At 32.7% G+C, this 15260-nt stretch overlaps 1 protein-coding gene across 2 annotated transcripts; it reads right to left on the bottom strand.

Moving 5' to 3' along the window:
* Positions 1 to 9858: 9858 nt before the first annotated feature.
* Positions 9859 to 15162, bottom strand: LOC139521381 (mitochondrial intermembrane space import and assembly protein 40-B-like). Of its 2 annotated transcripts, none has more exons than XM_071314861.1 (3): positions 15092 to 15162; positions 13577 to 13666; positions 9859 to 10188 (listed from the first exon to the last, which is right to left on the bottom strand). In XM_071314861.1, the coding sequence occupies exons 1-3, from the start codon at positions 15111 to 15113 to the stop codon at positions 9914 to 9916; spliced, it is 387 nt and encodes a 128-aa protein (XP_071170962.1). In that variant the 5' UTR covers positions 15114 to 15162; the 3' UTR covers positions 9859 to 9913. The 2 variants fall into 2 exon arrangements, with proteins under 2 accessions (XP_071170962.1, XP_071170967.1); XM_071314866.1 differs by lacking the exon at positions 15092 to 15162 and adding an exon at positions 14477 to 14507.
* Between the last annotated feature and the right edge of the window lie 98 nt (positions 15163 to 15260).

Consider the following 15260-nt stretch of genomic DNA (forward strand, 5'->3'; position numbering starts at 1 on the left):
TAATTTTATATCAATATTTTAAACGCCTAGATAATAGTTAAAATAATGTATTTTATAAGTGGTTATAAAAATTATAGAACCACCCTCTGTTTTAGTGTTTGTACATATTTAAGTTCCCTAAGTGCATCCAGTGTGAGTGCATCGATCACTTTAAGAGGTTGTACATTGTCGGTGCCAGCTGCTGCTTAGAGGTATTTAGAACAATATGAATCACCTTTAAACACCCTATAACCGGTCATAGGTACTGCAACTCAAATGAAAATCTGCTCTAAACAATTAAAAAATCCATTGAACTGTAATGGCAATTGAGAAACTGCAGACAAAAATATGACGTCTACACGATTGCAATATTTATTGTACTGGTTTTTTTTTTTTTGACAAAGTGTCTCATCCTGACTTCTTTTTACTCAACTTGCACTCCTGTCCTCCCCCTATTTTTTCAAATTACATCCTAGCTTCCCCTCACCCTACCCCCCCCCCCCCCCCCCCCCCACCCTTTCCGTAAAAACCGAATGGTAGATCCCTGTATCTTCCGCAATAAATGACTACTGTTTTGTGTGATCCATCACAGATGCAGCCTAAAAATTAAACGATCCATCAGTTGGTGCAGTTTGTCCTTTAATTGCAGTTTGCTTTAATTGCAGTTTGGTACATGTTTATCAATTTAAATGATCTATAGATTTTATCTTAAGTGAGTTGCAGTTATATTAAATGTAGTACTTCCGTCTAAAATTGTATTAAGATTTCTTCAATTATATCAAATAGAATCTATTATTATGATTGGATACAATACTTCCGTCTAACAGTATCATATTTCTACTATTTTGTTGAAGGTGATCAAATAATATGCGTATAAGGTCTATCGGGTATATGTTTATGGGACACGTACACAAAATTCAAAACAATAACAAGGATTCGCCGGTATGCGGTAATAGATCCATTTAAAAACTGCCAATCAATAGAGTTGAAGTCGCGGTTCACAAAAAAAAAAAAAGATTAACAAAACGAATAAGCTCCATCAGAGACAAAATTATAATATATATGCCATACTAATGTATTATATGTCTCTGGTTCTATTATAGGGAAACAGGCAGGGAAAACTCATTAAAAGAAAGAGAAGAAAAAAACATCGTTTGAGGCATTTTATGGAATAACTAAATAGTTGCCTGTACGATTCAGACTTGTGATTCACATAATTCTGGTATCATACAACCCCCTAACACACATACTGTATTTGTACTTCAATTATTTACTTCTGTCGAATGAGAATTCATTATGTAACGGTTATTAATCAGTTTGTCTGTAAACCAATCTACCAACAAAAGTTTAACAGATATATACCATATAGTGGAACAGCAACCACAAGCTGTCAAAACTACTAGTAGTTCAAGCTTGCAAAGTTTTGAATGTTGTTGGTTTTTTTTAAATAAAACTAATAAGATACTACACTACTATAATTATGAGAGTTCGTGTGTTGGTCAAGTTGAGATTTGTGTCAGCTTTAATAATATATTATTTTCAGTACTAGATCTGTTTATGAGGTGATACTTTACAATTTATCGAACTACATCAGATTTAATTTACACCATTCACGCCAAATGGTTGTTTCTAATTATTCCTCCGCTCCCAAGTAGGGGTATCATGTTTTATTCGTTATGATTGAAGCAATTAAGAATGGTCCGGTTGTAAATAGGAACATAATCCCAGCAAACATATTCACTCCCGACGATAAATTAAATTAAACTACGCGCAGCAATAAGTATAGTTTATTTTAACATATCACTTACATTTTTTCTCAGATACTACAGATCAGACACAGAGTTCCTTTAACTTCTGTTTCAGGCTGTAAGTGATCGTGTTGCTGTGTACTCTGTTTATTACTGCTAGTCAAATTCCTGTTTACCGAATAGTTTACTAACATATAACAGCCGTCTAAAATTTTCGTCAGATTTTTTCAAATCAGAATTTCTTAAAAAACAAATGAGGAATGTGTCCATGGGACACAGATGATGCATCCCCTTGCATATAACGTTATAAATAGTTATCAAAGGTACAAGGATCAGAGGAGGATTTAGGGGGGTGGGCCTTTTTGAGAAAACATTTGGTTGCTTATAATAGGGAATCACTGAAGCGAGACTGGAGCGGGCCCCCTCTTAAGGCAGTCAGTGGGCCCCCACTTATGAAAATTTCTAGATCCGCCAGTGAGGATTATAATTTTAAAAGACGTCAGGCGCGCGTTTCGTCTACACAAGACTCAAAGAGACATAACTCAAGAACTGTATAAGTGATGCTACCCAAATTCAAACATAAATTGTTTTTTTGTGGTAATGACCATTGTGTATAAGTTTCATATCATTTGGTTGAGGCAAATTAAAATAAGAGAATGGAATTAAAAAAAATAACAATTTTTCTATTTGCACAGGTGCATAACGCTAGAATGGAGAATATGACGCCACCAAAATTCAAACTTGATCTGTGTATTGTAGTAATAATTAAGCATTGTGCACAAGTGTCATTACATTTGATTGAGACGTACTAAAGTTAGAGATCGGAAACCAATTTTGGAACGGACGGACGTACAGACAGACGTCTTAGATGATTACCGGACATATTCTTACACATTATCACCATAGTTCATTGTTGTTTATATTGGCTCCGTATTCGTGGTTTTTCAGATAAGTCGTGTATAGGTGAATAATGTGGACTGTTGTACTGTGTGATATTCTTGGCAATTCTTGGCAATTCCTGTTATTCTTTTTTATGTATGGTAATCCAAATGTAATTCGTTATTGTAGTTATATAAAGTGGATCATACTAGTAGAAAGGAGGCAACAGAAAATCAAATTGACAAAATAGTGGATCATACTAGTAGAAAGGAGGCAACAGAAAATCAAATTGACAAAATAGTGGATCAAAAGGAGGCAACAGAAAATCAAATTGACAAAATAGTGGATCATACTAGTAGAAGGGAGGCAACAGAAAATCAAATTGGCAAAATAGTGGATCATACTAGTAGAAAGGAGGCAACAGAAAATCAAATTGACAAAATAGTGGATCATACTAGTAGAAAGGAGGCAACAGAAAATCAAATTGACAAAATAGTGGATCATACTAGTAGAAAGGAGGCAACAGAAAATCAAATTGACAAAATAGTGGATCATACTAGTAGAAAGGAGGCAACAGAAAATCAAATTAACAAAATAGTGGATCATACTAGTAGAAAGGAGGCAACAGAAAATCAAATTGACAAAATAGTGGATCAAAAGGAGGCAACAGAAAATCAAATTGACAAAATAGTGGATCATTCTAGTAGAAAGGAGGCAACAGAAAATCAAATTAACAAAAAAGTGGATCATACTAGTAGAAAGGAGGCAACAGAAAATCAAATTAACAAAATAGTGGATCATACTAGTAGAAAGGAGGCAACAGAAAATCAAATTGACAAAATAGTGGATCATACTAGTAGAAAGGAGGCAACAGAAAATCAAATTGACAAAATAGTGGATCATTCTAGTAGAAAGGAGGCAACAGAAAATCAAATTGACAAAATAGTGGATCATACTAGTAGAAAGGAGGCAACAGAAAATCAAATTGACAAAATAGTGGATCATACTAGTAGAAAGGAGGCAACAGAAAATCAAATTGACAAAATAGTGGATCATACTAGTAGAAAGGAGGCAACAGAAAATCAAATTGACAAAATAGTGGATCATACTAGTAGAAAGGAGGCAACAGAAAATCAAATTGACAAAATAGTGGATCATACTAGTAGAAAGGAGGCAACAGAAAATCAAATTAACAAAATAGTGGATCATACTAGTAGAAAGGAGGCAACAGAAAATCAAATTAACAAAATAGTGGATCATACTAGTAGAAAGGAGGCAACAGAAAATCAAATTGACAAAATAGTGGATCATACTAGTAGAAAGGAGGCAACAGAAAATCAAATTGACAAAATAGTGGATCATACTAGTAGAAAGGAGGCAACAGAAAATCAAATTAACAAAATAGTGGATCATACTAGTAGAAAGGAGGCAACAGAAAATCAAATTGACAAAATAGTGGATCATACTAGTAGAAAGGAGGCAACAGAAAATCAAATTGACAAAATAGTGGATCATACTAGTAGAAAGGAGGCAACAGAAAATCAAATTGACAAAATAGTGGATCATACTAGTAGAAAGGAGGCAACAGAAAATCAAATTGGCAAAATAGTGGATCATACTAGTAGAAAGGAGGCAACAGAAAATCAAATTGACAAAATAGTGGATCATACTAGTAGAAAGGAGGCAACAGAAAATCAAATTGACAAAATAGTGGATCATACTATAGAAAGGAGGCAACAGAAAATCAAATTGACAAAATAGTGGATCATTCTAGTAGAAAGGAGGCAACAGAAAATCAAATTGACAAAATAGTGGATCATACTAGTAGAAAGGAGGCAACAGAAAATCAAATTGACAAAATAGTGGATCATACTAGTAGAAAGGAGGCAACAGAAAATCAAATTGACAAAATAGTGGATCATACTAGTAGAAAGGAGGCAACAGAAAATCAAATTGACAAAATAGTGGATCATACTAGTAGAAAGGAGGCAACAGAAAATCAAATTAACAAAATAGTGGATCATACTAGTAGAAAGGAGGCAACAGAAAATCAAATTGACAAAATAGTGGATCATACTAGTAGAAAGGAGGCAACAGAAAATCAAATTGACAAAATAGTGGATCATTCTAGTAGAAAGGAGGCAACAGAAAATCAAATTAACAAAATAGTGGATCATACTAGTAGAAAGGAGGCAACAGAAAATCAAATTGACAAAATAGTGGATCATACTAGTAGAAAGGAGGCAACAGAAAATCAAATTAACAAAATAGTGGATCATACTAGTAGAAAGGAGGCAACAGAAAATCAAATTGACAAAATAGTGGATCAAAAGGAGGCAACAGAAAATCAAATTGACAAAATAGTGGATCATTCTAGTAGAAAGGAGGCAACAGAAAATCAAATTAACAAAATAGTGGATCATACTAGTAGAAAGGAGGCAACAGAAAATCAAATTAACAAAATAGTGGATCATACTAGTAGAAAGGAGGCAACAGAAAATCAAATTAACAAAATAGTGGATCATACTAGTAGAAAGGAGGCAACAGAAAATCAAATTGACAAAAAAGTGGATCATTCTAGTAGAAAGGAGGCAACAGAAAATCAAATTGACAAAATAGTGGATCATACTAGTAGAAAGGAGGCAACAGAAAATCAAATTGACAAAATAGTGGATCATACTAGTAGAAAGGAGGCAACAGAAAATCAAATTGACAAAATAGTGGATCATACTAGTAGAAAGGAGGCAACAGAAAATCAAATTGACAAAATAGTGGATCATACTAGTAGAAAGGAGGCAACAGAAAATCAAATTGACAAAATAGTGGATCATACTAGTAGAAAGGAGGCAACAGAAAATCAAATTAACAAAATAGTGGATCATACTAGTAGAAAGGAGGCAACAGAAAATCAAATTGACAAAATAGTGGATCATACTAGTAGAAAGGAGGCAACAGAAAATCAAATTGACAAAATAGTGGATCATACTAGTAGAAAGGAGGCAACAGAAAATCAAATTGACAAAATAGTGGATCATACTAGTAGAAAGGAGGCAACAGAAAATCAAATTGACAAAATAGTGGATCATTCTAGTAGAAAGGAGGCAACAGAAAATCAAATTGACAAAATAGTGGATCATTCTAGTAGAAAGGAGGCAACAGAAAATCAAATTGACAAAATAGTGGATCATACTAGTAGAAAGGAGGCAACAGAAAATCAAATTGACAAAATAGTGGATCATTCTAGTAGAAAGGAGGCAACAGAAAATCAAATTGACAAAATAGTGGATCATACTAGTAGAAAGGAGGCAACAGAAAATCAAATTTACAAAATAGTGGATCATACTAGTAGAAAGGAGGCAACAGAAAATCAAATTGACAAAATAGTGGATCATACTAGTAGAAAGGAGGCAACAGAAAATCAAATTGACAAAATAGTGGATCATACTAGTAGAAAGGAGGCAACAGAAAATCAAATTGACAAAATAGTGGATCATTCTAGTAGAAAGGAGGCAACAGAAAATCAAATTGACAAAATAGTGGATCATACTAGTAGAAAGGAGGCAACAGAAAATCAAATTGACAAAATAGTGGATCATTCTAGTAGAAAGGAGGCAACAGAAAATCAAATTGACAAAATAGTGGATCATTCTAGTAGAAAGGAGGCAACAGAAAATCAAATTGACAAAATAGTGGATCATACTAGTAGAAAGGAGGCAACAGAAAATCAAATTGACAAAATAGTGGATCATTCTAGTAGAAAGGAGGCAACAGAAAATCAAATTGACAAAATAGTGGATCATACTAGTAGAAAGGAGGCAACAGAAAATCAAATTAACAAAATAGTGGATCATACTAGTAGAAAGGAGGCAACAGAAAATCAAATTGACAAAATAGTGGATCATACTAGTAGAAAGGAGGCAACAGAAAATCAAATTGACAAAATAGTGGATCATTCTAGTAGAAAGGAGGCAACAGAAAATCAAATTGACAAAATAGTGGATCATACTAGTAGAAAGGAGGCAACAGAAAATCAAATTGACAAAATAGTGGATCATACTAGTAGAAAGGAGGCAACAGAAAATCAAATTGACAAAATAGTGGATCAAATTGACAAAATAGTGGATCATACTAGTAGAAAGGAGGCAACAGAAAATCAAATTGACAAAATAGTGGATCATTCTAGTAGAAAGGAGGCAACAGAAAATCAAATTGACAAAATAGTGGATCATTCTAGTAGAAAGGAGGCAACAGAAAATCAAATTGACAAAATAGTGGATCATTCTAGTAGAAAGGAGGCAACAGAAAATCAAATTGACAAAATAGTGGATCATTCTAGTAGAAAGGAGGCAACAGAAAATCAAATTGACAAAATAGTGGATCATTCTAGTAGAAAGGAGGCAACAGAAAATCAAATTGACAAAATAGTGGATCATTCTAGTAGAAAGGAGGCAACAGAAAATCAAATTGACAAAATAGTGCATCATACTAGTAGAAAGGAGGCAACAGAAAATCAAATTGACAAAATAGTGGATCATTCTAGTAGAAAGGAGGCAACAGAAAATCAAATTGACAAAATAGTGGATCATTCTAGTAGAAAGGAGGCAACAGAAAATCAAATTGACAAAATAGTGGATCATACTAGTAGAAAGGAGGCAACAGAAAATCAAATTGACAAAATAGTGGATCAAATTGACAAAATAGTGGATCATACTAGTAGAAAGGAGGCAACAGAAAATCAAATTGACAAAATAGTGGATCATTCTAGTAGAAAGGAGGCAACAGAAAATCAAATTGACAAAATAGTGGATCATTCTAGTAGAAAGGAGGCAACAGAAAATCAAATTGACAAAATAGTGGATCATTCTAGTAGAAAGGAGGCAACAGAAAATCAAATTGACAAAATAGTGGATCATTCTAGTAGAAAGGAGGCAACAGAAAATCAAATTGACAAAATAGTGGATCATTCTAGTAGAAAGGAGGCAACAGAAAATCAAATTGACAAAATAGTGGATCATACTAGTAGAAAGGAGGCAACAGAAAATCAAATTGACAAAATAGTGGATCATTCTAGTAGAAAGGAGGCAACAGAAAATCAAATTGACAAAATAGTGGATCATTCTAGTAGAAAGGAGGCAACAGAAAATCAAATTGACAAAATAGTGGATCATTCTAGTAGAAAGGAGGCAACAGAAAATCAAATTGACAAAATAGTGGATCATACTAGTAGAAAGGAGGCAACAGAAAATCAAATTGACAAAATAGTGGATCATTCTAGTAGAAAGGAGGCAACAGAAAATCAAATTGACAAAATAGTGGATCATACTAGTAGAAAGGAGGCAACAGAAAATCAAATTAACAAAATAGTGGATCATACTAGTAGAAAGGAGGCAACAGAAAATCAAATTGACAAAATAGTGGATCATACTAGTAGAAAGGCGGCAACAGAAAATCAAATTGACAAAATAGTGGATCATACTAGTAGAAAGGAGGCAACAGAAAATCAAATTGACAAAATAGTGGATCATTCTAGTAGAAAGGAGGCAACAGAAAATCAAATTGACAAAATAGTGGATCATACTAGTAGAAAGGAGGCAACAGAAAATCAAATTGACAAAATAGTGGAAACAGACAAAAGTGACACATGTTAGCGTCTCATCTGCTTTACTGGTTCTACCTGATCTTTGTAGGAAACTTTGCCGCATGTTTTTACTGAGGTTTCAACAACATTTATTATGATCAGTTATGTTCCATAGAAATGAGGTCAGAGTAAGATAACCGGATGATAATATACGACATAAAATGATTCTATACAGCAAACATTGATAGCCAATAATTTATGGAAACTGATGCAATCACGAAAATATTAACTATTATAATATATATGTGAATCATTGAATGAGGTCAAGTGACGCTTATCGAACAGAAATTAACTCCTTACAATTATCTTTAACCATATATATGCAGTTGACCAATTACATACACTGGTGAAAACTTAAAAAATAAGTTATATAAGCACAAAAAGCTAAGGTTAAAGTCAAAATACCTTTCACCAGATGACAACATACAATTATGCTATAGATCAAGCAGTATTTGCATATCTATAATAGTGACCTAGAAACTTGACCTGAAAACAATGACCAATTAACCTTTAAATTGAAGTAAAGGTCAGTTGCTACACTTCATAATCCTTCTATGGACTAAGGACATTCAATCATTTACTCATGAGTAATGGAGAGACGGACATGGTCACAAAAACTTTGTTAATCAAAGATCCATGAAATAGGTCAAGGTCAATTAATCCTGTAAGACAGACAGGAAAATATTTCAATCATTGTATATCAAAAACAGAAATAAATTTACTCAAGAGGAACTGTCAAACGGTCCTGATCACGAAAACTGTGTTAATCAATGCACCATGAAATAAGGTCAAGGACAAATGAATCATACTTAGGATTTTCTTATCCCAGGCATAGATAACCTAAGCCGTATTTGGCACAACATTTTAGAATTTTGGGTCATCAATGGTCCTCAACTTTGTACTAGTTTGAATTTCTAACTATTTTGATCTTGGCGTCACTGATGAGTCTTGTGTAGACGAAACGCACTCACTTCTGGCATATTTTTAAATTATAAGCCTGGTAAATTTGATAACTATATAAGACAAACAGAAACATCTTAAAATCATTTCATAAAAAAACACAGTAAAACTTTTACATTATTAAGAGTAACTGAGAAACGGACATTTCCAGACCACATTAAAACTACTTTATTGATGAATCATGAAAATTGATTTCAAATTCACACAACATTCCTACAATGTTGACACAAAGATGTTTACATATACATGATTTAGATTCTTGGTTTTCTTGTTTGAATTGTTTCACATTTGTCATTTCAAGGCTTTTTTTAGTTTGATATGTGATATCATCGGTATGGGTTTTCTCATTGTTGAAGCTGACCTATAGTTGCTATCTTCTAAATCATTTGATCATTAGGGGAGAGTCGTCTCAATGTCAATCATATAGTACCACATTCTTTTATTTTTATATTGTCTGACATAAATATAAAATGATTTGTCAGGGCTGCAGCAATACTGAATGTTTGAACAGGTGATGTTTTTCAATCTTTACTGTCTGTGAACCTGTAGTGTTTTATGGAATGTTGGATGCCTATTTATTTTTTCCCATGGTGATTTTCTTTGAACTTTTAAATTCAATTGCCTTTCTTTGTATCACACAAATAAAACATTAGATATGGCAATTGACTTTTATAATACAAGAATAAAAAAAAATAATACAGTTTTTTCGTCAGGATTTCTTTTCCGCCTCACTTATCATATCCTCTGCCCTTCTGACTGCCTCCTTTTCTACACTCCCGTCTTCATCATTCACCCATGGGTATAACCCTGCATGACTTTGTAAACAGTCTTGTAGTTCTAAATGTTTCTCCCGACACTCTGGAGATGCGGCCCCTTCAGTGTAACATGCTAATGCCTGTCTCATCTGGTAACCACAAGGTCCAGTTAAATCTCGTGCAATACATGGACAATCCCAGTTTATAGAACCATCTGGTAATATAGCTCCTGAAAATAATATAGGTTTGTTAGAATTTAAAGTCAAAATAATAATTAAATTGGAACATATTGAAAGTAGTATAAGAATGAAGATAACTATATTGTTATTCAACATGTTTTTGATTGAGTTACGCCTTCCAATTGATATTTTATAGTGTGTCTTTCTATGCTGTGATGTTATACTATTGTTTCAGAAATGGGAGAAGGTTTGGTACCATTAAAACGTTTAATCGTGCTGTAAATGTTTGCAACTGTCATAAGTTATGAATCTGATGTACAGTAGTTGTCGTCTGTTTATGTAGTTCATACGTGTTTCTTGTTTCTCATTTTTATATAGATTAGACAGTTGGTTTTCCCGTTTGAATGGTTTTACACCAGCAATTTTTGGGGCTCTTTATAGCTTGCTGTTCAGTGTGAGCCAAGGCATTTTGACCTATAATGGTTTACTTTTAAAAATTGTTACTTGGATGGAGAGTTGTCTCATTGGCACTCATACCACATCTTCCTATATCTATTAAGTTACAAATGTAGTCATCAATATGTAAATTCCATTTGCAAAGAGTAAAACCTACATTTTACATAGGCTATGGTCAAAATACATTAAAATACAATACAGAAATATTCTTATTTGTGAAGACTTCATTTGGATGAATGTTACCACAAAAGAGCTACAAATATATAAATATTGAAATTTTTTTAGAGATACTTATTAAAATTATATTTAAACTTCTAGATCTTTGATATGAAATAAATTACAGATTTTAATTCTTCTTCTTCTTTTTCAAGGTAAGGAACCGGATTTAATGCTGAATGTTAATGGTTCCGCGCGAAAACTTTCCACAGTGTCGGGCAACACAGAAAGCTTTCTCTTGGCTATTTACAAATATGTTTAAAACGTTTGCAAAAATATACAATTAAAATTATTTACAACTGGGTTTTCCTACTTCCTTTCAGAGCATGCCTTCAGGGCAGCTCTGAATCCCTCAACGGTTATGAATTTTTAATTTGAATGATGACGTACATGTCTTGATAGAAGTTAATGAAAACAGTCCAATTTTGCCATTGGAAACTCTTGAAACAAGTGTCAGTTAATTATGAAACTGTAAATGAAATACATAATTAGTTTAAGTTAAACAAGTAAAAGTAGTGGTAAGGAAATCAAAATTATTAAAATCATCTATTTTAATTAAAAGCTGAATAATAGAAATGTAACTTTTTTCATTTGTAATTTGTAATAATGCATACTAGTATATATACATATATAAAAATGCAGGTCTTTTTCTAATTAATATAATATAACCAACATGGCACTTTTAAGTAAATGTAACATTACAACGCAAACCCAAAAAGGTGAATCAATTTAATATTGTGTGCTAACCACATCATTATAGAAAACAAATTCTGGGTAGAACACTGTAGTATTCCTACACTTGCTATTTACCATTTTTAAATTTGTTTTCTAGTGAAGGCATATTTAAATTGAAATTGGGGTAGCCATCTATAGATATGATGAATGCAATTTTAGAATTTTGCGTAAAAATTTCCAAGCACAGAATTTTGAAGATATATTTGAAACCCACCAATATTTGAAATTTATTTGAAATTATAAAGTGCCTTTATGGATCTTATTATCATGATGTTATCGTTATGGAACATGAAGTAATGTAATCTAGCAAAGAAATACATTTGCAGAAAAGATTTGATGTTCAATAAAGTATTCTAATGCAATTAGTTTGTATCAATGGTTCTGATTGGATGACAGTTAGCGTAAAATTCTCTATCTCCTTGTCTGTAACTAAGGTAGCCGACATTTTGAATTGCTGAATGTATTGACATGTAATTTCTACAATAATAAGCCATAAAACTGACATGTTGCACCTAAAAATCCTCTTTTTATCAAATTTTTTTATATTCTGAAGCGGCACAGAAGCCAGAAAACGCCCGGTGTTTATGTTTGACGCAGGAAGCATACCTATGAGGCTATGACGTCATCTAGTGTTGGGACCAAAGAAGATAACATCTTTTCACAGAATTTTCTTTATTGAAGAATTTACACTAAAATAATGATTGAAATTTAATTATGAACTTGTTTTGCATTAGAATAGAGATAACTGTATTGTATTTGAAGCTTTTCGGACGTCTATTGGTAGTTTTACTGTCGCAAATACCCATTTACCTGTCTCCCCTACGTGTCACCAGGTAAACTAAATTTGCGACAGTAAAACTACCGATGGACGTCCTTAAAGCATCAACTACAATATAGTTATCTCTTAAATATATCTCTGTACAAAGGGAGATAACACAAAATATAATTCATGAATTTAACTCTTGAAAAGTGACAGATATATTTGTTCATTCTTTGGACTTTGTTTATCATGTTTATAAGCATATTTACACTAATAAATTCATTAACTCTGTAATTTTACACAGCTACTTTTGCATAGGTACTATTTCTGTACTACACACTGTACTAAAAATCTGTAGTACTGGAAATTTACTTTTAAGATTCAGTACTATTTTGTTACTTTAAAATTATTGTAATATTTAGGTACATGTACCTGTATTTTACAGTAATTAATTTGTACTTGAAATTTATGTACTACAGATTTTTGGTTACCACTGTTACATTTTCAGCATTTTGAAAGTTTTTCTATTTCAAATCTCTTAAAACTATGATTTTCAAACATGGAATATTGTATTATTTCTGTACCAAAATATTAAGTACAATTCAAGTACTGTATTAAAATACAAGTACCTAAATATTACAATAATTTTATAAAGTAAAAGAAATAGTACTAAATATTAAAAGTAAATTTCCAGTACTACATATTTTTAGTACAGAAATAGCATCTATGCAAAAGTAGCTGTGTAGTACAAGCAAAGATAAAGTATATCAACATGTATTAAGTAAGTATCAAAGTTAGACGACAACTTATAATTAAACAAGAATGTGCCCCATCAACATTATCATTTTCTATGTTCAGTAGACCTTGAAATTGGGGGAAAATCTCTAATTTGGCATTACAATTAGAAAGCATAGGGAACATGTGTACTAAGTTTCAAGTTCATTGGACTTCAACTTCATCAAAAACTACCTCGACCAAAAACTTAAACCTGAAGTGGGACAGACAAACGGACAAACGAACGAACGGACGCACAGACCAAAAAACATAATGCCCACAAATGAAGCATAAAAACAGTGCCCTTATATAAATCGTGAATTCATTGATATGCTTTCAATGGTTGGAAGGTTGTTCACAGTTACATTTTTAACTATTTATAACAAAAGAACTCTGAGACTTAGTTCCATTTGAAGGCATTGCTACAAAATATAGGTTCTACTTCTAGAACATGTATCAAGTTTATCCCAAGGGATGTGCCAGTGTTGTAATCTTACCTGGTTCTTCTTTGGGTTTTTCTATAACAATATTGGCTTTGCAAGGCTGGTTCAAGTCCTCTACAGTTGCTATTACAACTTTGTCTTTCCCTGAAATTAAAATTTGCATACAAAATTATTCATCACACAATGACTAGTATAATTACACCACATCAGGGACAGTCCTACATGTCATAATTTTAAATTTGCATTATCAATTATATTTAATCAAAAGTTGTACAGTGAAACCTGACAACAAATACCAGAATCTTGTTTCAGTGATCACCTGTCTGTAATTTTCAATCACTCCCCCTCCCCAAAGGAAGTTTACTCTATATAAATGAACTCTTTTCAACATGTTCAATGGTCATCTAAGTTTTGCACAAAAACATTTTAACTTTTAACAAAAGCCATTCTAATTGTTGAGCTACATGTACAGTGTACCAATATAAGCATGACTGAAAATATAAGGTCATAACAAAATGTCGAAATTAAGTTTTGAATTGAAAACCGTATCACTATATCAGTATATTATAATTCCCCCTTGAAGAATAACATACATGTACATGTATTTCAAATGTTTTCTTCAAACTGCAATGTAGAAACCTGCCATTGCTTATTTTATTGCTCACAAGAAGGGAAACTCTACATGTACCTACATGTAAATAAACACTAAAACAATTTTCCTCTATACCAGCCGCAGGTCATATCAGAATAAGACTATTTCTGAACATCGTTTGAAAGGTCACCTTTCTCATAAGCAGTCACTTTGCATACTTACCATGAGTGACTGCTAATAGACTGTATTTTAATTACGCTTTTAATAAGCAAAATAGGTCAGATTAACATTTATCACTATTTTTCCAATAATAAAATGACATTAAAAGAAGGCGTCACAACATAAAATTAAAATATCCTTACAGGATATCATTAATTACTTGGACTAGACATGCTACAAACAAATCTAGACGACCCCTAATTGAACTTTGACGTAAACAGTCATTAGAATCAGAATGTAACCCTTGGCTTGAAAGGGGGTCTCATTGGGGGGTTCTGATCCCGGATCCCGCTTAAATTTTGTCAGATTCCTGTATCCTGCTTACACTATGTACGTAAGAAATTCTCATTTTTTTGTAATTACCCATGTCCCGCTAGACTTCATTTCCCGTTTTCACAGCACAATAATTTGACATTCACGCGTCACGCTTACCAAAAAATCAGCAATCACGCGTGACGCTTAGACTCCAATGAGACCCATTTGAAAGAGAAGCGTGGCAGTGCAGGATACAATATACTTGTACTATTATTATTTCACCATCGTTTATCATGATTAGTATCATTACCTGTCTTTGTACAGTATAGTAAAAAGATCGATTGCATAAGAAATCCTAATGTATATACCCCAGTTGAATTTGTAAGGAAACAGACCGGAATGGAGAATGTTCGTCCGATTTTTGACTTTGTGCACAGGTTTTGAATTGCTTAAAGTAACTAGAGTTAACTGTTTGAACGATTTACACTTGTGAATAACCTTACCTTCTTCAACACAGTAAGACATGTTGCAGGGAAATATAAGAATGGGGAGAGAAACTTACGGTCAATGTTTCTGTACGCTGTTACCTTCCTCCTATCTGAGGAGCACTTCTTAAAATGATTTTTTTTTAATATTTTAAAAATTAGTGTTTGACAGAAAAGAGAAAATATA

The sequence above is a fragment of the Mytilus edulis genome, chromosome 1 (genome assembly GCF_963676685.1).
Source record: "Mytilus edulis chromosome 1, xbMytEdul2.2, whole genome shotgun sequence".
In the NCBI taxonomy this organism is placed as follows: Eukaryota; Metazoa; Mollusca; class Bivalvia; order Mytilida; family Mytilidae; genus Mytilus; species Mytilus edulis.

What these genes read in the sequence shown, in the direction of transcription:
- LOC139521381 (XM_071314861.1), bottom strand. Translation starts at nt 15,113, where the DNA reads ATGTCTTACTGTGTTGAAGAAG. An exon ending in GTCTTACTGTGTTGAAGAAG is followed by an intron (nt 13,667 to 15,091) that starts GTAAGGTTATTC and finishes TTTTAATTTCAG; the next exon opens with GGAAAGACAAAGTTGTAATA. An exon ending in AAAACCCAAAGAAGAACCAG is followed by an intron (nt 10,189 to 13,576) that starts GTAAGATTACAA and finishes TATTATTTTCAG; the next exon opens with GAGCTATATTACCAGATGGT.